Consider the following 22,531-nt stretch of genomic DNA (forward strand, 5'->3'; position numbering starts at 1 on the left):
TAAGAACCAGGATTAGGGCATAGTGGACTACTTACTTGGCATGTGCAAAGCCCTGAAAATAATCCACAGAAACAGGGAAGGGGAAGAACTACAAAACAAAGATTAGTAAGATGGGCTTTTGAAACAAAAAAACTTGATATTGTGGGGCCGGGAGTTTGGCCTAGTGGTAGAGTGCTTGCCTAGCATGCAGGAAGACCAGGGTTCAATTCCTTGGTACCACATACTTAGAAAAAAAGCCAGAAGTGGTGCTGAGGCTCAAGTGGTAGAGCTCTAGCCTTGAGAAAAATCTAAGGACAGTGCTCAGGCCCTGATCTTAAGCCCAGGACTGGAAAAAAAAAAAAATCAGATTCAATCCAGACAGTACAACATCCAGTTACTTGAAGTTCTGCATCATTTCTCTACATCATACTCATCGGTTTTGGGTTGTTTTATCTTTTTTTCTTTTACAGGTCCTGGGGCTAGAACTCTGGGATTGGGCATTGTCCCTATCACTTGAGCCACAGTGCCACTTCAGCTTTTTTTTTTTGGTTGATTAGAGATGAGTCTCACAAACTTTCCTGCCCCAAATTGTGATCCTCGTAACTCAGCGACCTAAGGAACTAGGATTATAAATATGAGCCACAGGTGCTCAGCATCCATTGGCTTCTAATATATAACTTACTTCTAATTTTTGTTGTTGTCAGTCACAGGGCTTGAACTCTGGGCTGGGTGCTGTCCCTGAGCTCTTCAGCATAAAGCTAGTGCTCTACCATTTGAGCCACAGTGCCACTTCTGGATTTCTGGTGGTTAACTGGACAAGTCTCACAGACTTTTATGCCCAAGCTGGCTTTGAACAGAGATCCTCGGATCTCAGCCTCCTGTAATTAGGATTACAGGTATAAGCCACTGGCACCTGACAATTACTTCTAATTTATTTTATTTCTAATTTTTAAACCATTTGTCTTACCTAAATAGAACAGAAAGTTACAAATTTTTGTTTTATTGGCCATATTCTCAACACATAGATGAGTATTCCATAAATAGAAAAGGTAATATAGAATAGTTATTGTTGGGTAAATAAAATAGCAGCGCCCAAGTTTTGACAGGAAGTGGTTGTGGGCCTAGAGTTTTACACCCAGTAAGTTGTGAAACAGAAACATAAAATAGACTTGCAGCCATGCCTAAGTCCAGTGAATTATTTTCCATGTTCTTATTTTAAGTTGTCATTTGAAGGCTGGAAAGGTGGCTCAATGGTAGAGTATTTATCTTGCATGCATGAAGTCCTGAGTTCGATTCCCCAATACCACATACATAGAGAAGCCAGAGGGGGCACTGTGGCTCAAGTGGTAGACTGCTAACCTTGAGTACAAAGAGGCCTAGGCCCTGAGTTCCAAGTCCCAGGACTGGCAAAAGAAAAAGAAAAAAAAAATCATTTGAGATAGTAAAATGCTGCACTGGAAAAAAGGCAGAATGGAATAACAATCCCACACGAAACCAAGTCCTGCATGACAGTTGCGTAGTAAGCAAAAATTGACCTGCATCAGAAGAGGACGTCAGTGACCTCTAGAGAAAGGAATGGACTTCATTCAGAATAAAAAAGCTGGAATTTCCTAGTAAATAAAGAACAAAACATGTCTTTCAAACATTATCCAAAAACTAAGAAAATCTGGGGGAGAACCCACAAAACTAGGAAGTCATATTCCAAACAGGAACAAAGTCAATTTGTGAAATAATGACACATAGGAAAAGTGATTCTGATCTTGTCTCTTGGAATATTTTCTTTTGGAATGTTTTCTTTCAAACAACATAAAAACTTACACATACACACACACACACACACACACACACACACACACACACACACACACACAGAGTAACACCTGTACACATGAACAATATTTACATCGTCAATCGGTATATACGTTCTTTATTAGTTTTCACAATAAACTTAGAAACAAAAAAATAGAATTATTATTATAGGCCAGAATATACATTTTATTAGACTTAATATAAAAATAAAGGCATAGCTGATCAAAACTGGAGTGTGGAAGGAATGTCTTAAAATCTTCATCAATTGAAAACAGAAATAGAAAGATATTGGTTAAAATTTAATCAACAAAAACATGTAAGATTGAACAGTTAATCTCTGAAGAGCAGGTGTAGATTTAGGGATTTGGGAAAAAGAGGTTATTTGTAATAAACTCTTCAGGATACAATGTTTATTTGCTTTGAAACAAACACATAATACATATATGCACATATATTTTGTATGTACATGTAGTATGCATACATATACATATATGTGTGTACATTACATTAATTGAAAAAAATAGTACCTGAAAAAAGTATTTCACTTGATGCCCAGAATAAGTGTGTCACCACTCTGGTGGAGCCACTTACCCACATCAGCCTTTTTTTATGTGCCAGTTCCAGGGTTAGAATGTAGGGTCTAGGTACTGTCCCTGATCTTTTCTGCTCAAAGCTAGCAGTCTACAACTGGAGCTACCGCTCCATACTCGTATTTTTAGTAATTTATTCGTGATAAGAGTCTCACATGGGCTGGGAATGTAACTTAGTGGAAGAATGCTTGCCTAGCATGCATAAAGCCCTGGGTTCATAAACAGAAAAGCCTGGAAGTGGCACTGTGGTTCAAATGGTAGAGTGCTAGCCTTGAGCAAAAGAAATTCAGGGACAGTTCCCAGGCCCCAAGTTCAAGCCCCAGGATGGGATTACAGACATGAGCAAATGGCACTGGGCCATCAGCCATTCTTGATGTCTACCTGGGCAAGACAAGTTGCACGTGAGACAGCACAGCGCCCCCAAACCATGCTCCTTGAGAACAGTATCATATATTTTATACTTTTCCTTGATCCCTTAACATTAAAACATAAAACAAGAATTAAGAAAAAGGTTCATATTTTATTTCCTAAACACTATTGATTTAAATGCAGAATATGGGCTGTGGTTATTGCTGTGTTTTTAACAGAGTTAGCAGTTTGAATTTGAGATACTGAGGCAGAGATACCCTGTTGGATCTGAAGCAGGCTAAGGCTTGGTGGTTGCGAAAGGCTGGCCTCAGGCCTGGGTGATAGGCACTAGCTTGCATGTTTATCCACTTGCTTCTTTTCTCAGGAATGGCTATGTATATCCGTAGTAGGGACAAACAGAACCACAAGACCTTCTGCTCCAATGCTTGCCTGACTGCTGTGTTTCAGAGAGCTAAAGCCCTCAGGAAATACCTCTTGAGAGAGTCATAACACACACAGAGACATGAGGAGATAAAATCTGTTTTCACATTATTTTAGCCAATGCTTTCTTTCCTTAAGGATTTATTTCCTGCATGATCGTCAGTATTTCCATTATTTATGATTTTACAGACTCTGAAGTTAAGCTACAAAAAGCAAGTAAACAACTACAAAGTACCAAAAGATCTATGACATTACAATTTCATGGACAGGAAATGGGACGTGGACAGTCACTACAAATAAATTATTATCTTCAGACTTATAAACAAAACTTCCTTTGATTATTTATTAAAATCTGTCAGAAAAGTAAAAGGAATGCAATTAAGCCTTTATAAACAATTTGGAGCACAATTTGCTCACAACTGTGTTTTCTCTAATATCCTGATCACATCCTCAGTTTAAGAGGCACTGGAGACAGCCAGCTTCTTCAAATGATCCATGAATACCTGCAGGCTGACATCATCTGTTAGGATAGGTGCTCCAGTTTCCTGAAATTGAACAATAATGTCTTACTGGCAGAGACCTTAAAAGCCAGTCAGAATTTATGAGCTTCTGTTGAAAGGAGAAACACTGACCAAGATATATAAAAATAAAAAAGAATTTATATGCTTTTTGTTCTTCAATTTTTTTTTAAATCTCTAACCACCAGAAAAGTGGAAGTGGCACTGTAGCTCACTAGCCTTCAGCAAAAGAGCTCAGGGACAGTGCCTGGGTCCTGAGTTCAAGTACCATGGCCAGAAAAAAAAAAATGGAAATATGACTTTGTATTTTTTTTTTTGGAGTATGTATGTATGTGTGTATGTATGTATTTATTGCCAGTCCTGAGTCTTGAACTCAGGGCCTGAGCATTGTCCTAGGGCTTTCTCAAGGCTAGAGCTCTCCCAATTGAGCCATAGCACCACTTCTGGCTTTTTCCAAAGAATCAAACCTGGGTCTTTGTGCATGCTAGGCAAGCACTCTACCACTAGGCCAAACTCCTGGGCCCAGGAGTACTTATAATGGTGTTTGATTGCAGGGTCTGAGTGCTGTCCCTTAGCTTTTTTGCTTAAAGTATCAGCTTTTGTCTGAATAAACTAGAAACAGAAGTGTCATAGATTTTTCATGACCAGGCTGGCTCTGAACTATGATCTCCCAATCCCTGCCTCCTAAGTAGCTAGGATTATAAGCATGAGCTACTGGCACCCAACATCTTTCCTTTCATAGAAAATCAAGTAAGTACACAATGCATGTAAATAAAACAAGCTTAACTTTTAAAAACACAATCGGAAAAGAGAATTTTTTAAAGTTATCTCAGAGAGAAATGAATGATGGGAATAATTAGCCAAAAAAAAATGACCAGGAGGCCAAAGCAGCAATGAGCAGAAGTGGCCCTGTGGTCTTGATCAGAAGGAAGTAGGAGAGAGAGACCCAAGGTCATGTGGCCATGGGTATGAAGGAGGCCACAGTGCAGTGTTCGTCTCTGATTTGACCCTGGCAGGTTATACTATATGCTATAAAAGGGAATCTATACAGGCAGCATCCCAACTCCCACTGCAACTATGTATTCAAAGTTTTCGCTATCCTAGTAGAATATCCAAGTTAACCTGTCTTTAGAACAAAAGAGTCACATTTATATCTGTCCATTTCTTACCTGTCCCCAAGCGTACAGATTATTGTGTGTCTGAGATGGGTTCACTTTGGACAAAAGGAATCGAGCCTTTAGAAAACAAATGAAAGTTTAAGGTCAAAAGTGGTATTGCTATACTAGAAAAAAGAAAGACAAACTTTTATATCATTCCTTTAGTTAAATGAGAAATCATTTTATTATACGGGAACCTACTTCTTTAGTTTAAACCCACTGGCTGAACCACTGTTAATTCCATACCTTCATGTCAGCATCTTTATGTACAACGAAGTCAGCTGGTGACGTAACTCAATACTGTAGAAAAGTTGCCTAGCAAAACCCACATTCAATTCTCAGAATGGCAAGATAAAAAAAATATGTCATACTTGGAAGATTACCTATGTATCAATCTCTGCCACCATATAAAATGAATAGTACCCACTTTGGATTTATAGCCATAAAGATAGATCTTCAAACAACGTTCAGCTGGAACTCAGCCACCCACCTGACTGCCACCATGCTCTGTATTGATGTAACGTGGCATTGGGAAGCGTGCCTGTAGAATTTCTTGAGCATCATCTAGTGGTGCCTGCAGTAGGTGCTTGAAGTTTTCATACTCAGGCATGTCCTGATATCCAGCTTTCCGCCACTGGGCTATGGTCTACACCAAAACAAATGCAACTGCTGTTGAAATACTGAAGGCCCTTCATTGATGCTTCTAACATTCTTCTATCATCAACCCACCACCACTTAAAACTGATTTACAGTGAGAAACTCTTGTGCCAAAAAGAAAAGAAATTTCAGCTAGGTACCAGCAGCTCCCACCTGTAATCCTAGCTACTGAGGAGTTCAAAGCTGTCTCAGACAGGAAAATTCATGAGACTTCATCTCCAATTAACCACCAAAAGCCAGAAATGGAATTGTGGCTTAAGTGGTAGAAGACTAGGTTTGAGCAAAGAAGCTCAGGGACAGTGCCCAGGGCCTGAGTTCAAGCTCCAGGACAAGCACACCCACACTCATGCCTCTCCATCCCCCTGCTCCCACCAATATGTCAATATGCTGAAAAAGGTTTCAATTTATAAAAATATCTGTGAAATTATTTTTTAAATTTCTAAATTATCAAGGAAATTCTGAAATATAATTTCTCTTTTCAAAAATGGTATTTTTGAAATCACTTTTAATGTTTCATACTCTAGGATGCTAAACTCTATACTAAAGATAAAAGAACTTAGAATTGTAAAAGATGAATATGATGCTCAATTAAAAAATCTTTTCATCAGGCACTGGTATAATGCTAGCTATTCAGGAAGCTAAGATCTGAAGATCCTAGTTCAAAGTTAGCCAGGGCAGAAACATCTGTGAGATTCTTACCTCCAGTTAATCACCAGAAAATTGGAAGTAGAGCTGTGACTAAAAGTAGGAAAGTGCTAGCCTTGAGCAGAAAGAACTCAGATAGCACTTAGTCCTGAGGTCAAGTGCCACACCAACCAAAGGAAAAATCTCCCTCATCTCTGTACAACACTATAATAATAACCATAAAGTAACAGTTTAAAATTTTTCCCTGGGCAGGGAGGTTGGCCTAGAAGTAGAGTGCTAGCCTAGCATGCACAAAGCCCTGGGTTTGATTCCTCTGTACCACATACACAGAAAAAGCCAGAAGTAGTATTTGTGGATCAAGTGGCAGAGAGCTAGCCTTGAGTAAAAAGTGGCCAAGGACAATGCCCAGGCCCAGTTCAAGCCCCAGGACTGGCAGAGGAAAAAAAAAAAACAAAACCCTAAATTAGGCTGGTATGGTGGCAGTCATAGAGTGCTTTCCTAGTATGCATGAAGGTCTGGGCTCAATTCCTCAGTACCACATAAACAGAAAAAGCCAGAAGTGGCCCTGTGGCTCAAGTGGTAGAGTGGTAGCCTTGAGCAAAAAAGTTCAGGGACGGTGCCCAAGACCTGAGTTCAAGTCCTAGGACTGGCAAAACAACAACAACAACAAAAACCCACCTAGATTTCCAGGTACTTATGGCTCACACCTGTGAGCTACTCAGAAGGCTGAGATCTGAGGATCACAATTCCAAGCTAGCCCAGGCAGGAACATCCTTGACTCTTCAATTTATCATCAAAAAGCCAATATTGAGCTGTGGCTTAAGAAGTAGAGCACCTAGGCTTGTGCGAAATAACTCAGGGGCAGTACCCAGATCCTGCATTCAAACTCCAGGACAGATATAAAACAAACAACTGGGCTGTAATGTAACTCAGCGGCAAAGTGCTTGCCTAGTAAGTGCAATGTCTTGGGTTCGATCCCTAGTACCAAAAAATAAGACAACAAACAAACATACATACAGTTTAAAAACCCAAACAAACAAAACACCAAAACAAACAAACAAATAAAAAACCTTTGGTTAATCTCATATTGTTACTGTATCTAACTTTGTTACCAGGTATATTGTATATACCTTTATTTGATTATTTGAAATAGGAAAGGGAAGGGGGGATAACAAGATGATTGGGATGGGATGGGAGGAGGGAAATGGGGACAAAAACATGAGAAGGGGTATCAACGTGTGAGAAGTAATGCACCTGCTATCTGGCTAATGTAACTGTAACCCCTCGATACATTACAATAAATAAATAAAACCCCAAAAACCTAATTATTAAATAACAAGAAAACCAAAACAGCAATTAGGAAAAAAACTAGTAATACCATCTTACCTCACCAAGATAGATGACAATTTGGAAGAAAGTGTCCATCAGCAAAATTCTGTCAGCCAGAATGCTGCTGCTGTCCAGGAGCACGGGCTAAAAGGAAGACATGTGTTGGTCTTTCCTCTCTCCCCCCCATGGCAACCACTCCACTCTCACACCCAACACCACACCCAGCGGTGTTCATAAATGTTTATAGCTTAGGGCTCCACTATCACATATTCCCACTTGTTGCTCCCTAGCTCAGTGGTTCTAAATGTCCACGACTGCAGGAGATACATGCTCGAAATAATCACTCACTAACTTGCGATCTAGGAACCAGAAGTAATTTGGAACATTCTGTTTGTGCTAGAAATGCATTGAATCTAGGCTATCTTTCTCTCAAATCTGTTTCACTAGTGCATTTAACACAACTGCATTTAACACAATTTTCCAATGACTTTTATTTGAATAATAAAAGTAACTTGTACTCATTTAAGAAAGTTTCAAACCCTAGTACAAGTATTAATATTTTGAATCATATATCTTGTATTATTTCTATATAGCTGTTTACTTTTTATTTATTCACTTCTTTGTTTGTTTATTCTTGTGTCAGTTCTGGTGCTTAAACGCAGGGCCTCATGTTCTCACTTGGTTTTTGCACTCCAGGCTTGTGCTATACCACTTGAACCAGAGCCCTGATTCTGGTTTTCACTGATCTGCCCAGGCTGGCTTCAAACTTTTTGACTCCTTAGTAGCTAGGAATAAAGGAGTGAGTCACCCATGCTGAGTCCTTTATTTTTACATGCTTCTAAAAAGCATAATTTTAGCCGGCATGGTGGCTCACACCTGTAATCCTAGCTACTCAGGAAGCTGAGATCTGAGGATCACAGTTCAAAGCCAGCCTGGACACTAAATTAATCACTAGAAAATGGGAAGTGGGGCTGTGGCTCAAGTGGGCAGGGTGGTAGCCTTGAGCTGAGGAGCTCAGGGACAGCACCCAGGACCAGAGTTCAGGCCCCATGACACAAAGAAAAGAAAACAAAGCATGCACGTGCACATATTGTCAGGTGCTGCTGGCTCATGCCTGTAATGTAGCTACTAAGGCAGCTATGACCTGAGGGTGGCAGTTGGAAGCCAACCACACAGGAAAGTCCACGAGACTCTCATTTCCAAACAGACACCAAGAAACCAGAGGTGGAGCTGTGGTTCAAATGGTAGATCACTAGCTTTGAGGGGAAAATAACACACACACACACACAAAAAAACTTAGGCCCTTAAGTTCAAAACTAGGACTAACATACACAAACAAAAAAGCATGCACACAGTCTTACCTCTGGGGGTCCATGGAAGGAATAGGAGTAAAGAATGGGCTGGATCATAATGAGAGACTGTGTCAGGTCCTGACGGGCAAAGTGGTGTCGATAATAGGAAGACTCATCAGGACTGTTGTTAAAGACTTGAAGAAATGGAGACCTTCTAAGATGGAACATGAACTACATTCACAAAAGAAAAAGAAAACACAAAAAAAGACATGCATATAGCTGTATCCCTGGATAGCAGAAAATAAATCCCCTTTCCTTCCTAAGGGCCTTAAAATAGTATAGAGCACAGCCAGAAAAAAAAAAGCCTCTTGCCTCACAGAAATAGATAGTAAAAGCTGGCCCAGGAACAATGGAGATGGAAATGGAGAATTGTTATTTAGTAAATGTAGAATTTTAGAACTGTAAGATGAGAAATTCCAGAGATCTGCTGTACAACAGCATAAATGTGCTTAATACTATAAATACAAGAAGAAAGTAGATTCTGTGTTGTGTTTTTTACCACTTTAAAATGTTTATAGAACTTAAAAGCAACAACAACAAAAGACCTTCAGGCTAGGAATGTGGCTTAGTGGTAAAGTGCTTACCTAGTATGCATAAAGCCCTGCGTTCAATTGCTCAGTACCACATAAACACAAAAAGCCTTAAGTGGCACCATGTGTGGCTCAGAGGGTAGAGTGCTAGCTTTGAGCAAAGAAGCTTAGGGACAGTGCTCAGACTGTGAGTTCAGGCCCCTGGACTGTCAAAAAAAAAAGGGGGGGGGAGGGAAATCCTTTTTAAATTTAGCTTATAGGTATGTTAAAGCTCCCATATGAAAGGAAAAAGGAAAAGAAACATGATGTATTTCCAGAATCATGGACTAGGATATAGAATGAGAACATATATTATCAAATAAATTAATCCACAGCGAAAAAAGGTACACTTAGAACTTTGAGTTATAAGCCACAGTATAAAAAAATGTACTACTGGGGTAGGGAAGGGAAACCAACAAGAGACTTCCAAAGTTATAATGTCCGACACACCTGAAAGGCCAGAGGACTGAGGCAGAAGAGTACTTGGACACAAGAAAACATAAAAGCTCAGGACACAGGGCTGGCAGGCTGGCGTGAGGTAAGAACAAGGAATGGAACAATAGTTTACACTAGAAAGGTATGTTTGTTACCCTAAGGACTATAAGAGACTTTTAGCTCACTCTAAAGAGTGAGACTTGAGATGTCCTGAAAACTATAAGCAAACCAAGGCTCAAAATACTGCCATAGATTCCTAAATAATAATCAAGGCTGATATTCTATGGACAGTACACAAAGTGTATGACAAGAATTACATAATTCATCCAAGAAGCCTATGTGGTAAGTTCTTTTTCTTTTTTTCTTGGTAGTGAGGCTTGAACTGAGGGCCTGGGCACTATCCATTAGCCTCTCTGTGTTCAAGGCTACCTACCACTCTACCACTGTTGATGTGGTGCTGAGGAATCGAACACAGGGCTTCATGCATGCTCGGCAAGCACTCTACCACTAAGCCACATTCCCAGCCCTGGTAGGTTCTTTTTCAGTTTCTAGATGAGGAAGCTGAAGTAGAGAGGTAAGCAACTTGTCCAAGGTCACCCTAAATTTGAGTTGTAGACTCTGGTCCAGGACATATAGCTACCAAGACTAGGCTCTTCATCTCTCCCGAGATTAAATGCTTTGTCAGAAAAAAATCCTAGAAACCACCTCATCTGGTGGTTTCCAAACTGTGTTCCTTAGGACGGGCAAATCCTGGGGGCTTCTAGGAATGGAAACTCTGGAGGGACTCAATGAGTGAGTGATATACGGGCACTACTGGAGCAGTTCCAAGTCAGTCTGCTTTGCACATTGTCTTTTGAATAAAAAATTTTGGATGTGAGAGAAATCTGGATGCAACATCTATCACCCCATTAATCACCAGGGTTGATTTGGCTGATCTGGCTGGCTAGGCAGATGTCTTCTTCCTCACTCACTGCTCCATGTGTCCCACCTGAAGCTGCGTAGTTGGTGGAAGAAGACAACTTTCCCCAGTAGTGAAGGACTGGTCTTTAGTCAAAGGTATACAAGTAAATGTGCTACCCGCCATAACCTCTAAAATAGCTCTCAATAATTTCATGGCTAACCAGGACTGCTGGCTCACACCTGTAAATTTGAGGATCAAGGTTCAAAGCCAGCCCTGCACAAAAGGACTTGAGACTCTTATTTCCAATTAATCACTAGAGAACAAGAAGTGGGGTTGGCTCAAGAGTAGGGTGGTAGCCTTGAGCTAAAGAGCTCAGGGACAGCACCGAGGCCACTTCAACCCCCATGACCCCCCCCCCCCAAAAAAAAAAAAAAAAAAAAAGAATTTTATGATCAGGCACCAGTGTCTCACACCTATAACCTTAACTATTCAGAAGACTGAGGGGCCGGGAGTTTGGCCTAGTGGTAGAGGGCTTGCCTAGCATGCACGAAGACCCAGGTTCAATTCCTTGGTACCACATAAATAGAAAAAAGCCAGAAGTGGTGCTGAGGCTCAAGTGGTAGAGCTCTAGCCTTGAGAAAGCCCAAGGACAGTGCTCAGGCCCTGAGCTCAAGCCCAGGACAGCCAAAAAAAAAAAAAAAAAGAAGAAGGAAGAAGAAGAAGAAGGAAGAAGAAGAAAAGGAAGAAGAAGAAGGAAGAAGAAGAAGGAAGAAGAAAAAGAAGGAAGAAGAAGAAGAAGAAGAAGAAGAAGAAGAAGAAGAAGAAGAAGAAGAAGGAGAAGAAGAAGAAGGAAGAAGGAGAAGAAGGAAGAAGGAGAAGAAGAAGAAGGAAGAAGCAGCAGCAGCAGACGACTGAGATTTGAGGATTGCAGTTCAAAGCCAATGCAGGCACAAAAGTCTGAGACTCTTACCTCCAATTAACCACCAGAAAACCAGAAGTGGTGCTGGGGCTTAAAGTGGTAGAATGCTAGCCTTGAGTTCAAGGGCTCAAGGACAGTGCCCAGGCCCCAGAGTTCAATGGGCTCACATTTGCAAAGGTATACAAGTGCCTGGCACAGTGCTAAATATTTAATACTTGATGGATCTCAGCTCATGAAGTACTCTTAGCCACCCACAATTCCTCATTTGCAGATGAGGATGCAGGTTCAAATAGAGTAAAATTACCCAGATTCAAAGTCAGCCTGGGCACAAAAGGACCTGAGATTCTTATCTCCAATTAACCTCTAGAAAATAGCAAGTGGGGCTTGGCTCAAGGGTAGGGCAGTAGTCTTGACCTGAAGAGCTCAGGGACAGTACCCAGGCCAAGTTCAAGCCCCATGACACACGCACACACACGCACGCACTCACACACACAGACACACAAACATGCACACAAAGTAACCTTTATCAACTACAGTCTGTATCTCACAACATAAAAAGTCCCCACTTTATACCAAGAACAGAGAAGTTTATTTCTATCACAATTTATTCTTCTATATTTATTTTTTAAAGCACATATTCCTTACCTGAGGGTATAAAGAAAAGGAATCCGATAACCTAAAAGATGTAGGGTCATCTTTATTATATTGCCCAAACTTCTGACACTGTTAGAAAATATAAAGAAAAAACAAAAACAGAAAAATCTAAGTTAGTGTCACCTGGATTAAGAGCTCTTATGATCTTACTGGTTCTTCCTATGAGTTTTAAACTAACATTCTCAGACAGCAAAGGCAGACAAATTACCAGGAGTTCTTGTTAAAACACAAGACTAGGAGCGTAGCTTTGTGGTATAATATCAATCTCCAGTATTTTTTTTTGGCCAGTCTTGGGCTTGGGCTCAGAGCCTGAGCACTGTCCTTGGACTTTCTCAAGGCTAGAGCTCTACCACTTGAGCCTCAGCACCATTTCCGGCTTTTTTCTATGTATGTGGTACCGAGGAATCGAACCCGGGTATTTGTGCATGCTAGGCAAGCACTCTACCACTTGGCCAAACTCCCGGCCTCTCCAGTATTTATTTATTTTTTTTAAAAGCAGACTTAGGAAGCTAAAAAATAATATTATTAATAATAATAATAATACAGGAAAAATAATTACTTTCATCCACTCTTAAGGTGCTTTTCACCCATTTTGTGCCTCCATCATGAGTCTTAGAGTTACCCATACTTGAAATAGGAGTCAACACCAAAGCTAGGTAGCAATGGCTCAGGTCTATAATCTTAGCTATTCAAAAGACTGATATCTAAGGATGTTGATTCTAAGCAAGCTTGGGCAGGAAAGTCTAAGATTCTTATCTCCAATTAATCAGCAAAAAGTCAAAAATGGAACTGTGTCCCAGTGGTAGAGCACTAGCCTTGAATGAAAAAGCTAAGGGACAATCATCAGGCCCTGAAATCAAGTCCCAATACCAGCAATAAAAGGGGAAAAACGTTAACACTAATTTTTCCATTTCAGATTTAATACTCTTTTTCTACATTTTTATCAGTTCTGTCATCATACTTGCTAATTACAAAGCTTCCTCTTCCTTCATCTCTACTGCCACCAACCTTGTCTCAGCTTTCTTGAGCTTGCAAGTCTTTCATCTTTAATAATAGCCTTTTCTCCCAGCAATCTCCCTTCTGTGATGATGTTAAATATGAACTTACAAGCCTATGCTACAACTCTGCTTCAGAATCACACATGTAAGTCTAACCTCTCCCTGAAGTTAAGACATTTTGTAATGCTTTCTGCTTCCTCTCTCCGCTTGGATTGGCCTGATACAGAGGTATCTTTCACTATGCATAGATCCCAAGTTGTAAAATTTACCTCCTAGATGCTGAGAGAAAATATAGGACCTTAGCATTCATGAAACCACTAATGCAACTAAACTGTTAACACATACAGATTTGTACCAAATATTCTATATATTTTACTTCTTTCTATCTATGCTGTCAGCTGTTGAACAAATGGACATAATATTTGTATACTTTCAGAATGTCCAATATTTGGTATAAGGTAAATAGGTTTATTAAGATTTTCTTTTCTCAGAAGAACAGCAGAGACCAAGACTGAATCCAATGCTATCTTTTTTTTTCTTCCTTTTGTTTTGGCTAATCCTAGGCTTGAGCACAGGACCCAAGCATGGTCCTTGGGTTTTCTCTAGGCTAGAGCTCTACCATTTGACCCACAGTACATTCCCGGCTTTTTCTGTGTATATGGTACCGAGGAATAGAACCCAGGTCTTCGTGCATGCTAGGCAAGCACTCTACCACTTAGGCCAAACTCCTTGCCCCTCAATGCTATTATTTTCAACTTACTAATCTGATGAGTTGTCGGTCCAACCACCGGAGCACATCAGGCCCTTCCTCTGACTCTGCCCGGAATACTCCAAGCCGTGCCATCAAGACTGCGGCAGCCTCTTGATCAAATGCAGCTTCAATGTGCCTGAGCTGGCTCTGTGCGTCTGCCCAACTGACAATTCCAGAGTTAATTTGGGCATATGTTCAGAAGTAACTACAAGGCCAGATCTCCACTTTGATAAACATAAATCATATTTCTTTGTGAGGACAATTTATATTTGTACTGTTTTTTGTTTGTTTGTTTGATTAGTTGGGGTTTTTTTTGCCAGACCTGGGCTTGAGCTCAGGGCCTGAGCACTGTCCTTGGGCTTTCTCAAGGCTAGAGCTCTACCACTTGAGACTCAGCACCACTTCTGGCTTTTTTCTACGTATGTGGTACCAAGGAATTCAACCCAGGCCTTCATGCATGCTAGGCAAGCACTTTACCACTAGGCCAAACTCCTGGCCCCGCATACTTTTTTTTTTTTTTTTTGCCAGTCCTGGGCTTGGGCTCAGGACCTGAGCACTGTCCCTGGATTTTTCTCAAGGCTAGGGCTCTACCACTTGAGCCACAGCACCACTTCTGGCTTTTTGCTATGTATGTGGTACCAAGGAATCGAACCCGGGTCTTTGTGCATGCTAGGCAAGCACTCTACCACTAGGCCAAACTCCCAGCCCCCAGGCATACTTTTTTTTTTGTCGGTTGTGGGACTTGAACTCTGGGCCTGGGCATTGGCCCTAAGCTCTTCAGCTGAAGGCTACTGCCCTACTCCTTGAGCCACAGCACCACTTCCCTTTTCCCATTTCTTATCTCATTGGAGATAAGAGTTTCATAGACTTTGTACCCACGCTGGCTTTGAACCAAAATCCTCAGATCTCAGCCTCCTAAGTAGCTAGGATTACAGGTGTGAGCCACCACTCCAAGCTGGCATACATTTTTAATTATTCATGGTGACATTTGAAGGCTATCAACTCAAAAGAAAAATGATAAAAGAGAATTTCTCCACATCCACAAAATACAAAAGTAGAAACCCAAGAGACAAGCCTGAATATAACACTCTTCCTTCTATGTCAACCCTAAAAAAAAAAAGTAAATGTTTCAGATTCACAAAGTGAGTTCCCAATATTACCTCTATGGAAGAAAGCATGAGCACATCTAACAGATATCATGAACAAAGCAAAAAGTAAAAGACAACAGATAGACCAAGAATAAATATACACATAAACATGACCATTATTATCTTCATCAACATTAAAAAATCTCTATAAATCAACAAATAAGGAACAATAAATAAGCTTTGCAAAACTGTGCTGAGGCTGTCACAGGAAAAAAATCTGTATGGCATAAACATGAAGTACTCAATTCACTGATAAAATGAGAAAGACAAATGGGAGTGAGATACTGACCTATATTGACATGTAAAGAATAATAATGTAGATTGTTAATGAGGAGAGGCAGTACCCTTCTTACGGTACTGAGAAAGAGTACAAATAATCTTAAGAAAGTAATTGTGTAGTATCCAAACAATTTAATTTCTAGAATGTAGCTAAAATGGGACTAGAGCTATAGTCCACGGTAGAGGGCAAGCAATCTCATGCAAAAGACCCTAGAGTTAGCTGGGCAAGGTGGCTCATGCCTGTAATCCTAGCTACTCAGGAGGCTGAGATCTGATGATCAAGGTTCAAAGTCAGCCCAGGCACAAAAGGACCTGAGACTCTTATCTCCAATTAACCTCTAGAAAAGGGAAGTAGGGCTTGGCTCAAGGGGCACCCTTGAGCTAAAGAGCTCAGGGACAAGGCCCAGGCCCAGTGGTAGGGTGGTAGCCTTGAGCTGAAGAGCTCAGGGACAATGCCCAGGCTTAGTTCAAGCCCCATGACCCACCAAAAAGAGGGGGGTGGGCAGGAGCATAGACTAGTGGTAGAGTGCTCACCTAGCATGCACGAAGCCCTGGGATTGATCCCTTGGTATCATAATCACATATACAGAAAAAGCAGGAAGTGGTGCTGTGGTTCAAGTGGTAGAGCACTAAACTTGAGAAAGCTCAAGGACAGTGCCCAGGCCTTGAGTTCAACTCACAGGACTGGCAAAAACGACAATATTTATTGAGTTGTATCCTGCTAAAAGGTATTCCTCTTAGACAAATGCTTAAAGAACCAAGCTGGACTGGTGAAAACTACCCAACAAAATCAGAAAGACCAACTCAAAGATAGTCAGACATTTTTTCATAGATAAACTTTCAGGACTTCAAAATGAAGTAAATGAGGGCAGGGGGTTTGGCCTAGTGGTAAAGTGCTTGCCTAGCATACATGAAGACCGGGGTTCGATTCCTCTGTCACCACCTACATAGAAAAGCCACAAATGATACTGTGTCTCAAGTGGTGGAGCCTTGAGGAAAGCCCAAAGAAAATGCTCAGGCCCTGAGCTCAGTTCCTAGGACTAGCAAAAAAAAAAAAAAAAAAAAAGATGAAGTAAATGAGCTACTTACTTGCGGGCAATGGTGGTCACTCGAATGCGTTTTTGGGTGCTGGAATGTTGATATTGAGTGACAAACTGGATGGCTCCTCTGCCTCCCTGAGGAATTGGGGCATTGTGCTGCAGGGAGTGAGATCACATACATGGTTACTGTCACAGGGACAACCCAAACATAGTCACAGAGTGTACTAGGCTTTTCTAAAAGATTATAGGGAAAAAATGTTTGAAGCATTTAAAATCACACATTAAAGAGGTTCATACTCCACTATATGTAACTTCTACCTGAAAGAGAGAGGGAAGAAAAGAAAGAAGCAGATTTACTAATAAGCTTCTGGGATGTGAAGTATAGCCTCAATGATAGAGCACATATTTAGCAAACATGAGGCTTTGTGTCCAGTGTCCTTCACCAGTAAGGAAGAACCTGAATTCCAGTTATTGATGAGTTCTAGAATGTTTAGGGATGAAATAAACTGATGATTCCAAGTTGATCTGAAATGCATCAAAAATAAGGTTGACCAATAAACACAGGATGAAGTAGCTATAGTAAAATGTTAGTTTTTGTAGGTTTATAGGTATTCACTAAAAAATTATTCAAATATTTTATAATTTGGAATTTTTCTTAATAAAGTTTTAGGGAAAGACTTGACACATTCAAAAAATTCAATATTATAAAGAATGGTAAAAGTTGTAACACTTTTTAATGACCTTTTCAGCACAATAATAAATGGACAGAAGTAAATTTCAATCTAATGCCAACAAACTTCTAGAAGAAATGAAGACCATACCAGCATCATGCTTAATCCAACACCAAAGTAGTAGCAAGTTGTGGAGAAATTCGCCAGAGAACACTGGTCTGTAATAAATCAAACAGGACACTAAAATATGAAGCCACATGAAGAAATCTAGCATACCTGATTGACGACTTCAAAGTAGATGCCAAGGGTAGATGTGGGGTCTAGGCTACAGATTTTCCACTGACTTGTGCCACCAACACCAAGTTCCTAGGGGTGGGAAGAGTAATGTAAACATACAGGCAACCAAAACTCAAACCCTGTTGTTAGTTCTCTATGAAAAGTACTGATTGAGCAGGGCAGGTCATTTAGAATTTATCTCTATGTAAAAATTGAAAATATTTTTTACTGAGAAAGCGGGCATCAGAAAGTTTAACTGTTCCAGTATTTTAAAATTAAATTTGTCAGGACGGGGTGTGTGGCTTAGTGGTAGAATGCTTGCCTAGAATGCACGAAGACCTGAATTCAATTCCTGGGTACCACATACATAGAAAAAGGTGGAAGTGGTACTGTGGCTCAAGTGGTAGAGCTACAGCCTCAAGAAAGCCTATAGACAATGCTCAGGCCCTGAGTTCAAGCCCAGGACTGGCAAAAAAAAATTAAATTTGTCATACTGATACTAAAAAGAATATTAAATTTGTCATACTGGTACTATGAACTATTTCCATTACAACATAAATTACATGAAATGACATATAACACTGAATTCAACAATCAAGTCAGAAGGAAATCAAGTGAGGTAGGGAAAGATATACCTACTTAGTTTGGAAGTTTTATGAACTTCTTTCATGATTATTATTAGAAAAAGAAATAGTATAACAGAGCCTGGTTCAACAGCATACATCTCTAATCCTAGTACTCAGGAGGCAGAGGCAGGATCCTGCTGTTGCTCATGCTGATCGTAAACTTGGGCTTAAGTAATCCTCCCACCTGAAATTCCCAGGTAGCTGGGACTAAGGGCACTAATCTATACCTCGCTTAAAATACTCATTTCTTTTTTGCCAGTCCTGGACCTGAACTCAGGGCCTGGGCACTGTCCCTAAGCTTCTTTTGCTCAGGCTAGCATTCTACCACTTGAGCCACAGCACCACTTCCAGCGTTTTCTGTGTATGTGGTTGTGGAATTGAACCCAGGGTTTCATTAATGCTCAGCAAGCACTTTACCAATAAGCCACATTCCCAGTCCAAAATACTAATTTCTAATTCAACATTTTCATGCACAAGCTACACATAAATTCTCAATGAGAATGGAGGAGAATGTTGCAGCATGAAACCTTTTTTTGTTTGTTTGTTTGTTTTTTTGTTGTTTTTTTGTTTTTTGCCAGTCCTGGGCTTGAGCTCAGGGCCTGAGCACTGTCCTTGGACTTTCTCAAGGCTAGAGCTCTACCACTTGAGCCTCAGCACCACTTCTGGCTTTTTTCTATGTATGTGGTACCGAGGAATCGAACCCGGGTCTCCATGCATGCTAGGCAAGCACTTTAACCACTAGGCCAAACTCCCGGCCCCGAAACCTTTTTTTTCTGATATGTTGAGTGGCATGCAGAGACAAAATACAAGGTTCACTTAAATGTGAATCCTTTGAGACAATGATCTTAAAAGCACACAAAATTCAAGAGAGCTTTGCCAATTTTACTCTTGCAGGTGAGAACCAGGTTCAAAACAAAACTTTTTACAAGGCAACTTAGCTGGAATTTATTTTTCCAGGGCTTGTTACAACTGTAGACACGCAGGAGCGGCCATACCAGGCCCAGAAATGTTCAAATAAATAACAAAGACATACACACACAAAAATCACAAGGATCCAAATTTAGGATTGGTACCAATTTTGAAAACAAAACCAGACAACACAAAACACCTCACAAAACAAGACAGAAGCAGACTTTAAGTACCCCCAAATTTTGATGGCATGCCTGGCAGCAGTCAAAGTGAGGAAGACACCTGGGGCCCTGAAAACTCTCAGGGGTGCCTCCCCGTGGAGACTTCCTTTCTCTGGCAGCCGGCTGGCTAAGGCCATCCTACCTGCAAAAACTGCTATCAAGGGGGCAAGAGTTTTTCATTTCTGGCAAGACTCAGAGGATTCCACATCCCTCCCACTTGGGACCTAATTCCAGGGAGGGGATTCCACATCCCTCCTGATAGGAACCTCCACAAGGGGGTCAAGGCGTCCCTTGACCACCCCGGCCTTAGAGAGCTTGCTGCATTCAGCTTTTTCCTATCTGTCTTAGGCCACAGTGTACTTTCCAGATATACATACAGAAATACAGAGCAGTCAACCGACTTCTACTTACCTCCGGAGGCCTTTACTTTTACCCAGGCGACTTCCCCCCAAAAAGATGGTTAAGAATTCCTTGAGGATAATCACAGACTCTCTTGGGTCTGACGCCACCGATGGGATTCCACATCCACCGGTGGGACTCGAACCCACGCGTCTCCCTGTGGTTAAGGACTTTTCCCGGCCAATGCACCAAAAATGTTATGGGGTCAAGAGGAGGGGATTCCACATCCCTCCAAGTGGGGATTCCACGTCCCACCAGAGTCCACCACACAGAGACAGTCTCATATAAAAAGGTGAATGTATTGGGGAAGTAGATGGTGAACTGAGCGGCCAGGGACACAGTGCAGACTCGGGAGCTGAAGAGGACTAGATATATTGTTCCTAGAGGTTTGAGTGTCGCCCTGGAGGAGAATGTTGCTTTTGGGTGAAGGACATTGGAGTAATAAAAGATAGCCTGGCAGTTGTAAAGAGGTGACTAGATGAGAGAGAAAGGGAGAGAGAGGGGTCCCAAGGATAGTATGAGAGATTGTACTACTGGTCCCCCTGGGCAACTTCTCTAATCTCAGCCATTATTGGCCCACTGGTGATTATTTTAATATTACTGTTGATTGGCCCATGAGTAATTAATGAAATGATGTCTTTAGTAAAAAAAGGATCAGAGTTATGAAACTGATGATCCTATACACCCGGTATAACCCTGTTTGTACTAAGGTAAACTAGTCAAGGATTTGACTAGGCTAAAAGAAAAGTGGGGAGTGGTAAGGGGAGGAGGGACTGGCACCATCTGGAATGCCTAAGAGTCCCCCCAGCCCCATTGTGGAAAGTCAAAAACAGCCCAGCCACCTTGACCTCCTCACCCCCCATGAGGAGGGATATCCGCTTGGGTGGGGGTGGGCCTGCTTTGTGTGGAGATCTTCCCAATTTGCCCTCCAACTAAGGTGATGAGTAAATTCAAACACTGGGCTGTACCCCTATTGGCTACCTGTGTGTGTCTGGAGCTGGTAATGGTCCCTCTGTGTATGTAACTATCCCATTGGCCACCTGTGTGGCCAGGTTCGACCGCATGGGTTTTGCCCTTAAAAACCCAGCATGAGCACTGCTCGGGGTCACAGTGTCAGCTCCCGAGTCTGCACTGTGTCCCTGGCCGGTCATCGCCATCTATTTCCCCTGGCTGATCAGTTCACCATCTACTTCCCCAATAAATTCACCTTTTTATATGAAAAAAAAAAAAAAGACCCATCCCCAACTAAAATTATTCCTTTTAAAACATACACCCTGTCTTCATAGAGGTGCTGGCTACTACACACTGCAACACATCGTAAGCACATCTGTGCTTACAAAGTAATGTGCATATGTGTTAGGAGAGTCATCTATGCCACTCTGAATCCACTTGCACTGCACAGCTGTGATCACAAAAATGAAGACATGAAAGACAACAGCTCCTGCAGGCCTCTCCAGTGTGCCAGGCTCTGTTAAAACTGCTTTAGCTTTTACCTACCTTGTTTAATTTTCCTAGTAATGTTGGAAAGTAGGTACTTTGCCTCCTCACTTGCCAGGTAAATAGTATTAAAACATAGAGCTATTAAGTTCTTTGCCCAGGCCATATAGCTAGCAAATGGTAGTCTTGTGCCCAGTATCTATCTAAACTGTCTCTAATTCATTTACCTAATAAGGAAGACAATGAGGGAAAGACAAGATTATGTAACCATCATTGGACCATTTGGGAGAACTCATCAGACAAAACTGTGGGCCCCTTCGCAGATATAACACAGTTGGAAGATGTGGGCCACCAGCAAAGCCCACCATCCCAAGTGATGACTGAACTTTGTTCACATAAACTCACCATGTGACACCAGAGAATGCAGAGTTGCTCAACCAACTCTGGGTGGTTCCTGTTGTATTAGGTTCATTATCAGGTAAGAGTGAGACAAAGGTGTCACCTCTAAGGGTCCCAAACACAAAAGATTTATTCTAAAACATTTTGTTGAATGTTTGTGGCTCAGAGGTGTAGCAAATCATGCACTGGTTATAGACTAAAGAAAACTTAGGATATAGCTTTTCCATGTTATCTCTTTCTCTGAGAAAGATTTCAACAGTCTCTGACACACAGTTTCTATCTTTCTGATCCTTCAGACACATATATAGACAGAAGGATAGATGAGGCTATACCTCAGAGTTGTGGTTATTAGTGAGGGCTATCCTGTCCCCTCTTTCTGGCTACACATGACAGCTGATACATTGTAAGATCAATGACTCCGGCTGGGAGTTTAGCCTAATGGTAGAGTAGAGTGCTTGCCTAGCATCACAGAGTCCTGGGTTCAATTCCTCAGTACCACATAAATAGAAAAAAGCCAGAAGTAGTGCTATGGCTCAAATGGTAGAGCTCAAGCCTTGAGAAAGCCCCAGGACAGTGTACTCAGGCCCTGAGTTCAAGCCCCTGTAATGAGCTAACAATAGAACAGTGAAGGTGACAGAATTTTCCTTACATTTTCTGATACACATGGTCCTTTCACATTAAGAGATACACATGGACCGATGGCTCCTGCAATCTTCAGTTCCCGGGAAGTCTAAAACAAATTGGACAAGAGCATAAAGTTAAAAATCATTAAGATTAGCTGGTCACCAGTAGCTCATGCCTGTAATCCTAGCTACTTAGGAGGCTGGGATCTAAGGACTGTTGTTCGAAGCCAGCCCAGAAGGATACTCCATGACACTCTTATCTCCAGCAAACTACTCGCAAAAAAAAGCTACATGTGGGGCCCTGAGTATGACATAGTGGTAGAGTTCTTGCTTAGCATGCACAAAGCCCTGCGTTCCATTCCTTGTTACCACAGACATGGAAAAAAACTGGAAGTAGTGCTGTGGCTTAAGTAGTAGAGTGCTAGCCTTGAGAAAAGCCCAAGGATAGTGC

The 22,531-nt window shown here is 41.3% G+C and overlaps 1 protein-coding gene across 1 annotated transcript in view; it reads right to left on the minus strand.

Moving 5' to 3' along the window:
• Nucleotides 1–3,500: 3,500 nt before the first annotated feature.
• The window catches only part of Sec23b (SEC23 homolog B, COPII component), a 36,421-nt gene continuing 17,390 nt past the window's right edge, over nt 3,501–22,531 (minus strand). The window contains exons 11-20 of the mRNA XM_090351938.1: nt 22,107–22,187; nt 17,467–17,556; nt 16,569–16,675; nt 14,062–14,215; nt 12,295–12,372; nt 8,835–8,996; nt 7,531–7,617; nt 5,333–5,488; nt 4,855–4,920; nt 3,501–3,712 (exon numbers count right to left, since the gene is read on the minus strand). Of these exons, the coding sequence (XP_090208064.1) occupies nt 3,623–3,712; nt 4,855–4,920; nt 5,333–5,488; nt 7,531–7,617; nt 8,835–8,996; nt 12,295–12,372; nt 14,062–14,215; nt 16,569–16,675; nt 17,467–17,556; nt 22,107–22,187 (1,071 nt within the window). The 3' untranslated portion in view covers nt 3,501–3,622. The remainder of the gene's footprint in view (nt 3,713–4,854; nt 4,921–5,332; nt 5,489–7,530; nt 7,618–8,834; nt 8,997–12,294; nt 12,373–14,061; nt 14,216–16,568; nt 16,676–17,466; nt 17,557–22,106; nt 22,188–22,531) is intronic.

Source organism: Megascapheus bottae, chromosome 18 (genome assembly GCF_031878675.1).
Source record: "Megascapheus bottae isolate mThoBot1 chromosome 18, mThoBot2.hap1, whole genome shotgun sequence".
Lineage (NCBI taxonomy): Eukaryota > Metazoa > Chordata > Mammalia > Rodentia > Geomyidae > Megascapheus > Megascapheus bottae.